Raw genomic sequence first — 16,175 nt, 5'->3', positions numbered from 1 at the left:
AAAAACAACATAGGTCTAGTACACCTTACAGGAACATATTTCTGACTCTAATATTTGTAATAATTAGCCTAAAGATCATATCCACATATGAAATGAAATATACAGTTATGATCATTTAAGTTTCATTGTTTAAAAATGCATTTTCTTGAATTGACTGCCTATTTTTTACCCCCATATCTATGGTTATTTTTTATTAAGATTACCCCATACTGGTTTTTATTCTCTATGTTATTTTAGAGCCCAAACAAATGAATTTGCTTCTCTGAAGCTTTGCAAGATTCCAATCTTTAATTGTGCTAGGTGATAGTTAAACTTCTGCCACATTTCACAGAAGTCCAGCTGCTTTCAATCAGATGCTCTGGCCACAAGTATATTTAGAGTTGGAAAGTATCTCAGAGGTCATCTGATCCAACCTCCTGATTTTACTGATGAGGAAATAAGGTTCAGCAAAGGTCAATCACTTTCCCAAGGCCACATAGATAGTAATAGAGATTCTAGCATCCTTCTACATCATCCTGATTCTTGAACTGAACTAGAACTGTGCCATATGGACAGACCTCTACTATTTCAGGATGAAAGATGAATACTGGTGGGTATACACAGGCGGCCACAGGATACTCGGGTATATTGACTTGAGAATTTTCTGTGGCCAAAAGAAAAAAGCACACTCTAATCTTTCTGGCCCAGAGACAAGCGAGTAGCTAGAAATAGACAGTGAGGAAAATAGTCTCATTACCTTACTTTCCCTTTAAATAAATTGAATTTAAAAGGGTTATAAAGGTGGTTATAAAACATATCACTTCAAAGTTCCTTAAAATAATAATTAGCCTAGCTCATTGAAAATATAGTTTGCTTGTTTATTTTAAATTCATTTATAGTCACTTTTTAAGGAACAAACACTTAAAATCGGTTAAATGCCATTTTGCCAACCTAACATTAAATTGTCATTATTTATGTTTTTGTTTATAGCCCCCTCAACACAAGGCCTTGTATATAACAAATGTTTAAAAGTACTTGTTGAATGAATGAATGAATGTTTTAAGTTCTATATTTTGTCATGACTCCTTTTTGAATAACAGCATTATTCTTGTCATTGTTATAAACATTTCTGAAAACCTACTGTGTGAATGACATAAATGGGACTTAGAAATGACTGTACAGTTTATATTAGTTGGCGTGTTAAGTGACCTGTTTTTGACTCTGCCATGCTCCTGTGTGGGAAAAGAATAGAAAACTTCAGATGTTAAATGCAACCGTTCCAGAATTTTTATTTTTTATTTTTACTTAGAAGAACTAAAAATATGTAAATAACATACTACATAGCATTTGAAGTCTTTAAAAGCCCATTTCTGAATGTGGCTTTTATAATGTTTTACTGGGATAACCTAATTTTGAGGTGTTCTCTTTGTATCAGGTAGAACTACTTTAATGTTAATTGACACAAGGTTATGCTGAAATTGAAACAAATATTAACCCGAAGGCACCTAGGACATAAAGATGGAGGAAGTGGAATTATAATTATGTTCACAAATTCACTCTAATCTCAAGCAACCTATGATTTTTCTCTTTCAAATGGCATGAAAGAACCACACAAAATTCACAGCTTTGATCTTTTTCTGCTCAACAGAAGAAGTACCGTCAGCATCCGTGGGCTTTGAAGTTTACCAGTATTAAAGACACTCCTGAGATGGTCCAGGCTAGAATTAGTTATACCCAAGCAGTGGATGTAAGTTATAATGTATATACATTATGATTATAGAGTGGGATCCTCTTTCAGCAATCCAATGGAAGCCAAAGCATTTCTCAGTCCTGTTCTTGCTATCATCCTAAGAATGACTAACTTTTGTGTACTAGCAAGATTGACCTAGAATGGGGTGACTTTTCATTATTATGGAAAATGGGTATTATTTTCTGTATGCTGAGAAACAGGGATCTATCCCCATTTTGTAAAGACCCATCCAAATTTTTGTTCTCTGCATTGTCTTCTGTTGCGATGCTCCCTTATTTTCCACCCCATCTCTATACCTGTCGTTTTTAGAGGAAGTATTTTTATTTTTGTTTATTTTTGTTACTGTTTTTGTTTTTTCGTTATAACATATGAATAGCATGCCTGGTACTATACTAAGACCAAAAGGCTAGCTTTAGCACTAGACAATGTTTTTAGTGTGCTCTGAAGATATTAAATTTAATTTTCAAACTGTCTGTCCATCCCCTTAATTTCTGAACAAATTCAATAAGATTTTGGCTTTGCATTTACCTACATAGCACAGAATAAAATGTCTATTTTACTTTTGTCCATTTTATTTCACACATGGAATTTCTTTGGACTTTAGTGGAGCCCATCTACAAAAATTAGACTAGATTATTTTTAAGGCCCCTGCTAGTTCAATGATTCCTATTATCCTAGTTTGATTGTCTGTATTGAGACTTTTTTTTTAATGTTGCTTTACCTATGCCTTCTTTACTATGTCCTGTGTAGACATGCCTAAAATATTTTCAAATCATCCTGATTTTCCACTAAGTAGTGCATTTTGGAAAGTTTAGGCAGGAGCCAAATTCCTTATTACATCTTTAAATTGAACAGATGTTTGTTGTCGTTACAGTACTTTGTTGGTCTGATATTGTAGAATAATCTGAGGTTCATTTTAATGCTTTCAAATTGTATAAGTAATGAATTGTGTCTGTCTTTATTTTAGACTCAAATAAGCATTGAAAACTGGGGGAGTTTGATGGTGAAACAGGATTTTTTTCTATGTTGAGAAAACTGCCAGATTCTTTAGTTAACTAACTCTAGGGGGCACTGCTGTGATATTTAGAAACATGGGCTCATTAAATAAGATTTGGGGGCTGGGACAGCCCAGCCCAGCCCAGAATATTTTACAGTTTAAACAGAAAAGACCAGAGAGATCATGCTAGGGTGCCCACATTTATTGCTAAGTCGATCATAAGACCAGGTTCCACAGTGTGACTGTGGTCTAGATTAGAGCAGACATATGTGAGAGATTGTATGTAGATAAAATCAAATGCAGTGAAAACTTAAGGAAAGTTAAATTATTCAAGAAATGGTGGCTTTTCAATTCTAATATCTGCTAGTAGCTTGTAGATGCACATAATCATATTTTTCTTTTCTTTCCTCATCTTACAGTTGTACAGTTGAAAGAGGTGTTATTTTGAATCAGAGGACCTAGAATAAAATTTGGCTGTGTGATTTCTGGCAAATCATGTAGCCTTTCTGAGCTGCTTTTTTCCTTATTTATCTGAGGAGGAGATTGAACTAGATGACTATCTAAATTCTATGATTTCAGCTGCATTCTTCAGTTGAGAATTAGCAAGCGAGGTCTCAGTCCGTCATGTTCTGAGCAATGGGAGAGTAAGAGAAATATTCCAATGAAGGAGTCAGGGAGGGAACATTGTGATCTGGGTATAGGTGATATTTGCATCACTTTTCTGTCTCTGATTTGGTCATTTGGTATGGAATGGACTCCATTTTTAATCAGAAATTACTCTGTGTTTGCAGAGGCTGTACAGGGAGCATGGGGAAGACATAAAACATCATTACACTCAGACTGCTGACCTCCCTGAAGTACTCCTGGCCAAACTGAACGCCATGAACATCAGTGAGGTGAGGTAGACTTTGGAGATGAATGCTGCTCTTCAGTAAGAGAAGATCCACATCTGTTTTTAAAAATAATAATAATTTGGGAAAAGGGAGCACTTTCCTCAGAAAGGAGGCATTTCTTTTTGTATGAAGGACATTTCTTCTAGGGAATTCGAATGGAAAGCCATGGATATGTGATAGGGTGTGTTATCTCAAGTTTTTCTCCAATCCAGCTCATCCTCTACTAAAAAGTGTTTCTGAACATGTCACCTTCTGGTGGCTATCTACTACATGCAGGAGCAAATTTAAAACTTTCTGTTTTACTTTTAAATTTAGCCTTTCACAACCTGGCCTCTTCCTAGTTTTCTACTCTTATATTTTACTCTTCTCTTGACACTCTGTAATCCCCAAATACTGGCTTTCTTACTATTCCTTATATGTAACATTCCATCTCTTGACCCCCTTCCTATTCACTATTCATCCTACCTCTTCCCCTCTGCTTCCTTTTTTCCTGTCTTCCTTCAAGGCTCAGTTCACATCCCACCTTTTGCAAGAGGCCTTTCCCAGTATTTCTCCCTATCCCAGGCCCTTTTCCTCTGAAATGACCTCTTTATGTCTTATAAGTAAATATATATTTTGCATGTCATCTCCTCCATTAGAATGTAAATTTCTTAAAGACAAGGATTTTGTTTTTGCCTTCTTTTGCCTTCTCAGAACTTAGGATAGTGCCTGACACATAAAAAACACTTAAGATATTTTTGTTGTTCATAGTAATGATGCTAATGATGGACTAATAAGTCATCAGAGCCTTACAGCAGATGGATACAAATGAAAATATGATAAAACATGATTTCCTCCATGTTTTTGAGTGGTTGATATGTGCAAAGGTCTGTTTTATGCCTTAGAGAACATTTAATAAATACTTGATGATGATGATGATGATGATGATGATGATGATGATGATGATGATGGACCAATGAGTCATCAAAAGCCTTAGAGCTGATTTCAGAGTAGTTGTAAGCCATTGAAAGTATGGGTGTCTTCATGTTTTTGAGGAACAAGTAGAGGACTGGGTTATAGTGGACTGGAGAGAAAATTTAAAACATGGTCTGTGCTTTCAAGATGCTTATGATTTGGAAAGGAGATGAGACAAGTAAATATGAAAAGATAATACTATATTGTAATAAAAGAAATGGTACAAAGCCATATATTGGGAAATATTTAATTTATTTTTATTTATATAATATAGGGCAATATTTGCCTTCTTGATGGGCAAATATATTGAATAGAAAGCCAGTCATGGAATCAGGAAAGTCCAACCTTCTCTGATCTTTTGAGTTATTAAAACTCAACAACAATGTGTTGTTTGGACACATGCTAGTTGCGTGACCATAGGCAAGGTACAATATTAGCCTTTTAGTGCTCCAGTCAACATCCTGTATAAGTTACATCTTTCACAGGGGATCCTTACTTTGATGGAATCATAAATTGACCCACTCCCTGACAAAATAAAAGAAAAAAAAAAGAAAAAAGAGAGTAAGCTTACTATTTTAAGGAATCTATAGTTGTCATGGGAAGCCAATGGAAGCACATTCCCAATGTAAGTGTTTATTGAATGGAACAGTAATCATTCAATAATATTTGTTGGATGGTTAAATGAGTGGATTAATGAATGCATTTTGGTAACCTAATGGTTAGGAGGCTTTTAGGTCAAATGAAGAAATTAATTTGTGTTCATTTTTTCTTTTTTAGACGCGATACAAAGAATCCTGGAGCAAGCTTAGAGATGGTGGCTATAAACTGAGGCTAGATGCCCTTCCATTTCAGGCTGCAAAGACATCAAGTGAAATCATAAGTGATGTGAGTTTTTGTGGTAATTACCTTGCCATTGTTAAATACTAAAAATTTTTTGTCCTTTTCTTTCAAATTCCTGCTTCATTTTCTATACCTATGGATATTCTCATGTTCTAACCAATGAGTTGACTACCTTTTTCCCCCCAGAATCCATTGAATCTCATTTTAAAAAAAACATTTATTAAGTACCAACTGTCTACAGAAACAAAACTGAAAGCAACTTTTGCCTTCATAGAACTTACATGTAAAGAATTAAATATATACAAGATAATTTGAGGAGGAAGAAAGAACAATAATAATTCAAAGATCAGAGAAGGCTTCATATAGGATGCCTTTCATATAAACTGGGTCCACTTCACTGCTGCCTCCGTTCCCCAGATGTTGACATAACTAATTGTCTTACTGTCTCTCTTTGGCCACCATCTCTGAGGTTGCAGGTTTATCTGAGAAGACTATATATGGATGCATTGGGTACACTTTCCCCACTTGTGAGAGATGCTCTCACTTTTTGAACCCATTCTTAATAAAAAAGAATAATTCCCCTGCATATTATTGACCTTTTGAGTTTACAAAGCATCTTACTTTTAGCAAATCTATATGATAATTGACTTGTCAAAGGTCAGACAACTTAAGTGACAGAATTAGGACTCAGACTTTCCAAGTTCAGTATTATGTCTCCTGCACCAAGTACCTTCTCTTATTAGCAAAACATATTCATCTCTTAGGGAGAGAAAAAATACAACAATACAAACCACCCCCCCCACACAGACTTTTTCCTTTTTTGTAAAAACAAAAAAAGCATTTGATTGCTTTAAGTATAAACACAGGCCCCAAGGAGATGGAATTTACCATCCATCTATCGATGTTTTGAAAAAGCCCCCAGGAAGAAATTGCAAACAGTTCAATGCACCTTCTTCTTCCAGGCAGGACAACCCAGGTCCCAGCAGGTAGAACCAGACTGGAATTTGATTTACTAAAGATCTAGTGCCATTCCCCTGAACAGAACAGAGCCCTTTACTCTTCCTGAGCCTTGCATATGAAAGAAGACTAGACCTCTTGACTTCTGCACCACATTTTCTTTTAACTCATTCACTCGGTGACTGTCAAAAGAACAAAACATTTTTGCCCAATACCCACCTCTTCCATTCTGCATCCCTTGTCACCTATGTATTATTATTTTTTCCCCTCTCTCTCTCCTCAGTACAAATACAAAGAGTCGTTTGAGAAAATGAAAGGGCAGATGCTTGGATCCCGAAGCTTGGAAGATGATATCAGCCTCTCACATTCAGTGCATGCAACCTCAGTCCAAAGTGATGTAAGTTGAAAAAAAAATGTAAATGAATGTGTCAGCCCACCCATAGTAATATTCCCAGGGAATCCAAAACTCCTGATCTGTTGGAACAAATTATATGTTGATCTTTGAGATTATTAAATACCTGAACCTTAGCTGAGCCTTAAGTTCCCATTCCCCAAAATAAAACCCCCCAAAAGCAAAACGCAAAAAAAAAAATCCTTTCTTTTTGTTTTCTTTTCATTAATTTTTTTTAAATGTCAGCATTCGCTGAATAGGACAGTAAAAAGGGTGCGAGAGTCAGGAGAGATGAATTGTAGCCTTGGTTTTTCCACTAATTAGCTTTTCTCTCAGGGTCCTCTATTTCTCCATCTATAAAATGATGGAATGGATAATCTCTAAAGTTCCTTTCGATTCTAACATTCTATGGTTTATACAATTGTTTGGATAGAATAATAATTAGTGTAACAATAATAGTTTATATAATAATAAAATAGTATACTAATAATTAATGTAAGGCTTACACTAAACACTTAACGATTCATTTAGTGATTTGACCTCCATTATCTCATGTGGGGTGGATCTGTGTGTATGCAGGTTGGACACTTCTTCTGGAACACATGTAGCTTGGCCAGCCATGTGTGAAGCACGGCTTGACTTCTCTCTGCCTCATTTGCCCATGATTTAAGTCTTTCCCTTCATGTGCAGAGAGGCTATCCCTAGAGGAGACAATATTGGACATACTCTGTTTAATGTTGTTAATTGGTTCTAAGGAAACATAATGTTAGGGAGAACAACATTACAGGGGGCAGTTAGTTTGTATTATGACATTACAAAAGAATGATCAGCCAGATGATTTTACCAAAGGTTCTGTGATCCCAGGATAGGATTTTGTTACAATGCATTTACAATGTTGTAGTGGCAAGAGCACTGGACTTAGACTCAAAAGACATAGCAGAAGTTCACATCCTGACTCTGTCACTTTCTGCAAGTATAATGTTGGGCAAGTCACTTGGGACCTCAATTTCCTTTTCTGTGAAGTGAGAGAAACGGACTACTGGGTGCTAAGGTCTCTTCTAGTTCTAGCTCTGTGATCTTTTTCTTAAATAATATTTTATTTTTTCTCAATGACATGTAAAATAATTTTAACATTAATTTCAAATTCTGTTTGCTCCTTCCGTCTTACTCCTCCCCAGTTCCTGAGACAAGAAGAAATCTGATTTAGGTTATGCATGTGTAATCCTGTAAAACATAATTCCATATTAGTCTTTTTTTGGAAGAAAACGCATAGCTCTATGATCTTAAGATGATGGTCAGCATAATATATTCTGTACAGCAGGTCAAGGCAGCTGTTTTAGAGAAAGTCAGATATTTGGGTTGGCAGGAAGGCTAGAAGGGATGATGAGGGGAGACCTAGAGAACCTAGGAATCTGCTGCTTAGCCACGACCGGAAGTTTTTATCAGTACAGGGAATCCATAAAGCAGAGAAGATGAGCTGGCAGTGGAAATAGCGTGTTCCAGAAGAAGTGTCCAACACGTATCTATACAGATCTACCCCACATGAGACAATGGATGTCAAATCACTATATGAATGGTAAATTGTTTAGTGTAAGCCTTACATTAATTATTATTATTATATACTGTTATAATATTATTATTACACTAATTTTTATTATACCCAAACAACTAAATAAATCATAGAATGTTAGAATTGAAAGGAACTTTAGTCTGGGGGTATACTCCTTCCTCCTTAATGACTGCTTTTCTCTTTCAGGTTAGCCAGAGGTAATTTTTTAAAATTAGGTTTCATGATGCCATATGATGAGCATTGAGAGTGTGTTCCAGAAGAACTCTTTTCTGGAAACATGATGATTGCTCTTTCCTAGAGGGAAGGACTGAGAACACAGATGGAAATTATAAGAAGCAGATTTACAAATGAGTGCATTTTAATTTTTTTTTTGCATAACAACTCATAAAACCATAACAACAAAAAACAATTCTTCTTAACAATTAGGACCATTTAGTAAAGGTGCAGACTATCTTAGGAGTTAGTGGATTCCCTGATACTAAGAATCTTTGAAAGAGTTTTGGAGAGATGGTTGTAGAGAATATTTTTTGTTCAAGTACTGTTGAGATAGATAATCTCTGAGGTACCTTCCAATTTTGAGATTAACCTGATTTAAAACATTGCTGGAGGAGGAGAGACATAGGCCATAGTATTTGCTCTCTGGTCTTAGGGATGGTCTGATAAACCTGTGGCTTACCTCTTCCTCTTTATCCCACTGTTCTCTAATACACAGGATTAAGGGTTAGTGGAAGGCTTTAGGGATTATTGCAATAATGATGAGACCTTTCAAGTATATAACATTTTTAAGGCTTTTCAAAGGGTTTTGCAAATTTTTTTTCACCAAAACATAGTGAGTCAGAATGAGTTTTTCTCCCCATTTTAATAATAGGTTCAAGGAAGCTAACTTGTCTATTTTTCAAGGATTTGAACTTGGATCTTTTGATTTTCTAGGGCTTTTTTCCTCTATATCATGCCATGTTTCTCCCCCTAAGCCTAGTTTGAGAGTTTTAAAGTTACAGAAGAATCCTTGTGATTTTTGCCTGTTATAAAATAAGAATTTCTGCTAAGTCCATAAAGCAAGTATATAAACATGTTTTCCCAGGATAAAAAATAACACATATGGCTAGAAAATTGAATCCATAAAGAAGGTGATGAGAAAGGTGGGGGAAAAACAGCAAAAACTTACTAGTATATACTTTTGCATCTAGGGAGTATGTAGAATTGCTGGAATTGGATGAGAAATTCTTGGTACTTCCTCTGGACCCTCTATCATTTGGGGGAAGTCTAAAAACTGGGTGATCAGCCCCAGTGGGCTAGGGAGAAAGATTTGCTCTTTCTGGAGGCCATTCATACCCTCTTAACCTTGGTTGCAACAGGGAAGGAGTATTGGTCTTGACAAGAATCCCTCCTGGGCCCTAATAAATGGGTAATTACATAACATTTGGACTTTACAATGGAGACCAGAAATACAGTAATAATGCTGTTGAAACTGTTACTGTTGGTGTTCTTGTCTCTCTAGGTGAACTACAAGAAAGGCTTTGAACATTCAAAGACTCAGTTCCATCTGCCGTTGGACATGGTAGCCTTGGTGCACGCCAAGAAGGCCCAGAGCTTGGCCAGTGACCAGGACTACAAACAACTGCTCCACCAGTACACATCTTTGGCAGAAGACTTGAGGTTACGCTCTGCCAAAAAAGCTTACCAACTGCAGAGCGAGGTAAAGGGGGAAAGACCTGGGGCTATTTTACTTCTGGGTTTGATCATAAACGTTCTCTTGGGTCAGTGTTAAGCCCTGAAGGTTGTAGAAGGGCTCTGAAACTGTGTTGACCATGTTAATTATCTCTTCTTATAGAACTCTATAAAAGAGTTGCTATAAAAGAGACTGAAAGTATAGTTTTCCTTAGGAGCTACTTCTTGGTTCTTCAGTCACCAACCATTTAATAAGAATTAGGTGCCAGGCACTCTGCTGAACACTAGGGATGCAAAAAAGGCAGAAACATAGACTCTTCCCTACAGAAGCTCACGTGCTAACAGTGGGGAGCAACATGTAAAAGATTGTATATACAAGATATATAGCTCTGTCTCTATTTCCTACTGTCTGTCATTCCCTGCCTCTGTGTCTGTCTGTCTGTCTCCAAGAGAACACAGCTCCTCTCCTTTACCTCTTCATTCATGCTGTGACCCTTTAATTCCCTCACAATTTTGTTATTAAAAAAAGGTTATAGATCCTCCGTCAGTGGGACCAGAGATGGAAAAATTGCTTCCTCTTCATGCCCTGAGTGTTAGGAGGTTGCCTTGGAAGTAAAACTATATATACACAATCCCTATTTTTACTACCTGCTTTGCCCCACTCCCACAATTTTCTCTCTGGGAAGGGGACACAAGAAAATCTCGAAAGGGAAGGGAAAGAGGAAAGGGAATTAGACAACTGAGATTCACTGAAGACTCTTCTAAATCTTCCATAGAGTCTTAGAAACATTCAGAGTTTCTGGATGACATTTCCAGTCGGAGTGATGTAGAGCAGTATAGTCAAGGATTTTTCTATTCCTAGGTATATCCAGAGCATCTTTCTGTTATTCAGGTGTTCTTTCTCCAAACATCATTTCCCTCAGTTGACATATTCTTAGTGCAAGAAGATTTATCTGAGAAGAGTAGAAGGGAAAGACAACTGGGACTAGTTGGGACCGTGTCCCCAAAACAGCCTTTTTGGATGTGTGTGAGGGTTTGCCATCTGTGTGCATTTTATACCTGTTTACAGACTTTGCTGAGTAACCCAAGTGCCAGGAAGTTCACAGATGGGGTAGGAACACCTGACAAGGGTGTTCACTTATTGGAGACAGCTCTGTCACACAAGCACAAAAGGCTTGCTAGTTTCCCTTTGTTTCATCCTGACTGGATGTGGAAAGCAGCACCCCTGACTGCTGCCTCTGCTTCAGAACTGGAGGAGGGTTCAATTATCTACTAAATTTGGGGACTCCCAAATCATTAATACAAATGACAAGAGTGCACAGGAGCAGGTTCATGGGCATACACCCCCCACACACACAAACCTTGGCCAGAAAATATTCTGAATTCTTTGTTAGCAGAGTTCTGAGTCTGGACTTAATTGATGCCAGCCATTACTTCATTTGTTGTAGCTCAGTGATTATCAAAAGTTTTAATCTGGGAACCCCTTTAAATTGCTGCAGACCCCACAAAGGATCCCTTTGCCTCTTCTGCTTTACTTTGATTTTGAATGTAATGAAAAGGGGTTTAAACACTTGTCAGACTAACTCTTCTGTCTCTCTCATCTTGTTTCCTGCAGAATTTGTATAGATCTGACCTAAACTTTATGAGAGGTGTTGGCTGTGTTATTCCAGGGACTTTGGAAATTGAAGGAAGAAAGAAAGCATCTGAGCTCATCAGTGAGGTAACTAGCAATTTTCCTTGAATTGGGTTAATTGCCTTTGGGTATTAATATTATTAGCAATATTTGCCACATTGTGGGAAATATCCTTAATGAAAGAAAGTGAATTGCTATGATTCATTACATTAATCTTTCCTTTTAACCGTTTTTGTTAGTGTGCCCATCTGAGTCAGTGCCATTTAAGAAAGCTTTGCAGATAAATTCAAACCCTCCATTATCCAGAACAAAAAATTATTTTACTAGCTTGTAAGATGTGGTTTCCTGGTGTTGCTTTGAAGGCTGGTGATTTCCTGTGGGCTTTGAAGAAAAAAAAGCTGGATTCTGATCTTGGGATTGGGAGAATAAAAAACTTTCCCTTTGATTTAAAAAAGAATCACAGATTTCTTGGGTGGGTCATAGGCTCATACTCTAAGTAAGCGTGAGAGTTTTCACTCCTTTTAACTGTATGTGGGAGAACTTGATAGAGATCACAATCTCCATCATTTTCATTGGATTCAATTGAATCAGATGAATTTTGATCCAGTTAAACATTTATGATAATAGAAGAACCACTTCATTGGAGCCTTTGGTCCATGTCTCATCATGATGCACAAGTGACCTTGGATCTTTGAAGGCCATTTTTTGCAGAGCACCATCCAGAACCTATCTATTGAACTTGGAAGTCTAGATGTGTAATCCTGGAATATATTGAGAGACCTACCCTCAGAGGTCCACTAGGATGATTTTTTAAAACACATATAGCAACTCCTGTAGACGGTCTATCAAGGTATGGAGGGCTTGGAATCTGTGATAGTGGGGAGATTGTCTTCACCAATGACTTCATAGATCTTTGAATTAATCAAAAAGTTCACTGGGAGTTCAAAGGGAATAAGATGTTACATATACTCATAGTTCTTCCCATTATTATGCCTATTATACATTATTATTAGGGACTATATATATATATATATGTTTATGTAGTTATGTATATATGTACATATATATAATATATATATACAAATATATATGTATTTATATGTATAGTAAATAAAACCAATTTAAAATATTAAAACATTTCTGTGCACAGTGGTTCTGAACAAATGTGGTATCTAAACCTCTAATTTGTGTGATCCTTTGGTATTTGCAGGGAAGGAACAATGTAAACTTCCCTTTCATGTTTAGCAGCATCTGGTCTAACCCTATATTTTCCCCTCCATTTGTTTTATCTTACTAATGAGATCTAAATTCACTAGATTGTTCCCGAGTCTAAGGAGAGAACTGGATTCAGTGATTGAGAGACTCTTGATCCTTGTCAAGCATAGTTTTATGGCCAGTATTAGAAGTCAGACCAAGAAACTGGACCTTCTTCTGACCTAGCACCTCATGGAGCCTTTCTTTCTTTCTCTCTCTTTTGTGGGAACTCAGAGTAAATATCGCCAGCAGCCCCAGTCCTTCAGGTACACAGCTGTGACAGACTCACCAGGGCTCCTTCATGCAAAATTCAGCAATCAGATTACTAATGAGGTAAAAAAAAAATCTCTACTGAAATCGGGGGTGGACTTTTAACATTGCCATGTGCTGATAAAAGGAAGGGAAAAAAAACAACAACAAAAGTTTGGGAAGAAAAGAATCACATCCTAAGAATAATGATAAGACCAGCTGACATTTATAAAGCTCTTAAATTTTATAAAATACTTAACATATTATAGCATCACTTCTGGGTTACTTCATTACCTTGGATAAGCTTACATTTTCTCATTTGATTCTCTCAGGTCTTTTGCTTTCTAGTGTAATGATCTTCCCAATTTATCAAAAGACCTTTCAGTTGGCCTCTTTATTTGTAATATGGAGATTGGACTTTTACCTAAAGACCAACAACAATTTTGGATAATTTCTTGATTTAGAATTCTGGTCCATGATGCTAGGTATTTCTGGAATTAGTTGAAATTTGGCTAAATGTGTATTTATTATATGTGTATGTAATTTATCATTAATGTTGGGAGATAAAGATGTAGTATTTGACAATGATTTTAGCATAACCTCTGAGATATACAAAACTAGAAATTTACAAACCATCATCATCATCATCATTATCTAACGAGCCTGTATTGAGGTTCAATTTCCAGTTGTACCTTCTATTATCTATGTGACTTTAATCAGATTATTCCTCTGAGTCCATTTTCTCCTTGGTGAAATATGGATGGGCAGCTAGGCAGTGCTGGTCTTGGAGTGAGTTCAAATCCAGCCTCAGACACTCACCAGCTCTGTGACCTTGGGAAAGTCACTTAATCCTGCCTCAGTTTCCTCATCTGTAAAGTGAGCTGGGAAAGGAAAAAAGAAAACTACTCCAGTATTTTTGCCAAGAAAACCTCAAAAAGGGTCAGGAAAAGTTGGACATGACTGAAACACCTGAACAACATCAAAATCCCTCAGGGCAGTGATACTAATCAAATGAGACAATGTAGCAAGGCATTTTGCAAACCCTGAAGAGCTATATAAATGCTGGCTTTTTATTAAATCTTTATATACAGTAAAGTACTAGACAACTGTCAGTGATGGTCATGATAATTAGAGATAATATGGTGTGATGGATTATGGTTCACTGGATTTGGAGTTGGAGAATTAGAGTTTGAATTCCAACTCTACTCCTTATTAGTTGTGTTATCCTTGCTAGGTCTCAGTTTTCTCATCTATAAAATGAGGGGGTAGATTAAATGATCTTTAAGGTATTTTCCAACTCTAAGTCAATAGTTCCCTTTGGCAATTTTATTATGTCTTTTCTTCAGCATCTTGCTTCTTTTTTTTTTTCCCTCTTCCTTTCATCACCCTAATCCCATTATTGTTTGCTGCATTGCACTTTTGTCCCTGATTGCATGTATAGACAATTTGCTTGGTTCGTTTAGGACTTAGCTTGCCCTTTAAGTGAAAGAAACATCAACAACTATCTTACTCAAGAGCTATAGTTTTCCTATTCTTTTAATAAATGATTTATTATAATATCAATAACAATGGACAGTGCACTGAATTTGGAATCAGAACATCTGAGATCAAATCCAATATCTCTTAGTTATTACTTGTGTGGCCTTACCTTTGGGTCTTAGTTTTCTCATCTGTAAAATGGAGAAAGGAAGATTGGAATAGAAAATCTTTAAAATCCTTTCTAGCTCTTAATCTATGATCCCATGAAAATGAAGAAATATGTATTTTCTAATTGAATTTTGTTTTTTTTTTCAATTGACAGGCTTTCTTTTCTTTCCATTCTACCTTTCTCCCTACTGAAAAACAAAACCTTTGTAAGAAATAGATATAATCTAGCAAAAAAAAAAGATGAATTGGTGTCTTAAAGCCATAAAATCCAAACTATTTACATTTTAATAAATAGAAAATATATGCATTTTGGCAAACTAACTTTGGCATATAAGAATAGCATTTCATTTGCTCCATAGCCCCTTTTAATTTCTTTCTATTTATATCCTTATAGGATTTGAATAGATGTTTAGAAAGTACATTGCACTGTTCGTATCACTGGCAGAAATATACTTTGGTGTTTGTAAAGGTCTTGATGATTGTATTTATGACTTCTTTTCCCCACCTCAGCGCCTCTATAAAGCAGCAGGGAAAGATACAAGTCACCAGTACACAATGACCCTAGGTCTTCCTGAATTTATCAGGGCAAAAATAAATGCAGCCAACCTTAGTGAGGTAAGTATATATCTCTGGGTTAGGGTAATGGCTAAATATGAGAAATGATGAAATTCATCTCTCTCCTTTCCTTGGAGTGGTGGGAGGCAATGGATGTGGAATATTGTGTATTTCCAATGCTGTAGCTGTTATGTCTTGTGGGGAGGGCTCACTGGGCTGGGGATGGGTTTTATCTCAGCTTCTTAAATTGTGGATCATGATCCATATGGGGTCCTGTAACTAATTTTTTTTTTTTGCAAAATTAGAATTTATTATAAGTGAGTGCTTGATTTTATATCTATTTTATATACCCCTATACTTTGGGTTACTTTAACATTTCTTGGGAAAAAGGGGGTTGCAAGTGGAAAAAGCCTAAGAAGCTCTGGGTTATATTACTACAGGTCTTTAAACAAAAGCTGGCTAGTCACTAGCTAGCTTTGTCTTAGTAAAGCTAAGAAGTTAAACTTCTCTGTTTGGTGCCTTTCAATTCTGAGATTCTGTGAAATGCAGAAATGACCGATGAAAAGGGGAAAGCAAACAGCAAAACTTCACAACAAATAAATAACTATAGGGATGTATGTAACAAGTCTTAGTGATGTCAGAATTTATCTTTCACCAAAATTTCGTTGTGATTCAAAGATTTTTATTCCTGAATTTTCAGGATGACACAAATTTGATCATGTTGGGTTAAAACCCCAAAACTTACTAGAATGTGGAACCTCTCCATTTCCACATTAGCCACATCTTTATACAAATGTGCTGAGTACAGATGTGGAGGGGGTGGTAGTGTGCACGCTAA

General features: G+C 36.4%; 1 protein-coding gene across 2 annotated transcripts in view; it reads left to right on the top strand.

Annotated features, from left to right (window-relative positions):
* NRAP (nebulin related anchoring protein) overlaps positions 1-16,175 on the top strand; it is an 81,905-nt gene that overhangs the window by 47,192 nt on the left and 18,538 nt on the right. For both annotated transcript variants that reach the window (XM_074295651.1, XM_074295652.1), the window contains exons 26-33: positions 1,628-1,726; positions 3,518-3,622; positions 5,351-5,458; positions 6,654-6,767; positions 9,830-10,027; positions 11,615-11,719; positions 13,121-13,219; positions 15,293-15,397. In XM_074295651.1, coding sequence (XP_074151752.1) covers positions 1,628-1,726; positions 3,518-3,622; positions 5,351-5,458; positions 6,654-6,767; positions 9,830-10,027; positions 11,615-11,719; positions 13,121-13,219; positions 15,293-15,397 — 933 coding nt within the window. The remainder of the gene's footprint in view (positions 1-1,627; positions 1,727-3,517; positions 3,623-5,350; positions 5,459-6,653; positions 6,768-9,829; positions 10,028-11,614; positions 11,720-13,120; positions 13,220-15,292; positions 15,398-16,175) is intronic.

The sequence above is a fragment of the Sminthopsis crassicaudata genome, chromosome 2 (genome assembly GCF_048593235.1).
Source record: "Sminthopsis crassicaudata isolate SCR6 chromosome 2, ASM4859323v1, whole genome shotgun sequence".
Lineage (NCBI taxonomy): Eukaryota > Metazoa > Chordata > Mammalia > Dasyuromorphia > Dasyuridae > Sminthopsis > Sminthopsis crassicaudata.
The sequence above is the reverse complement of the archived record's forward strand: the minus strand, read 5'-3'. Positions and strand labels throughout refer to the sequence as shown.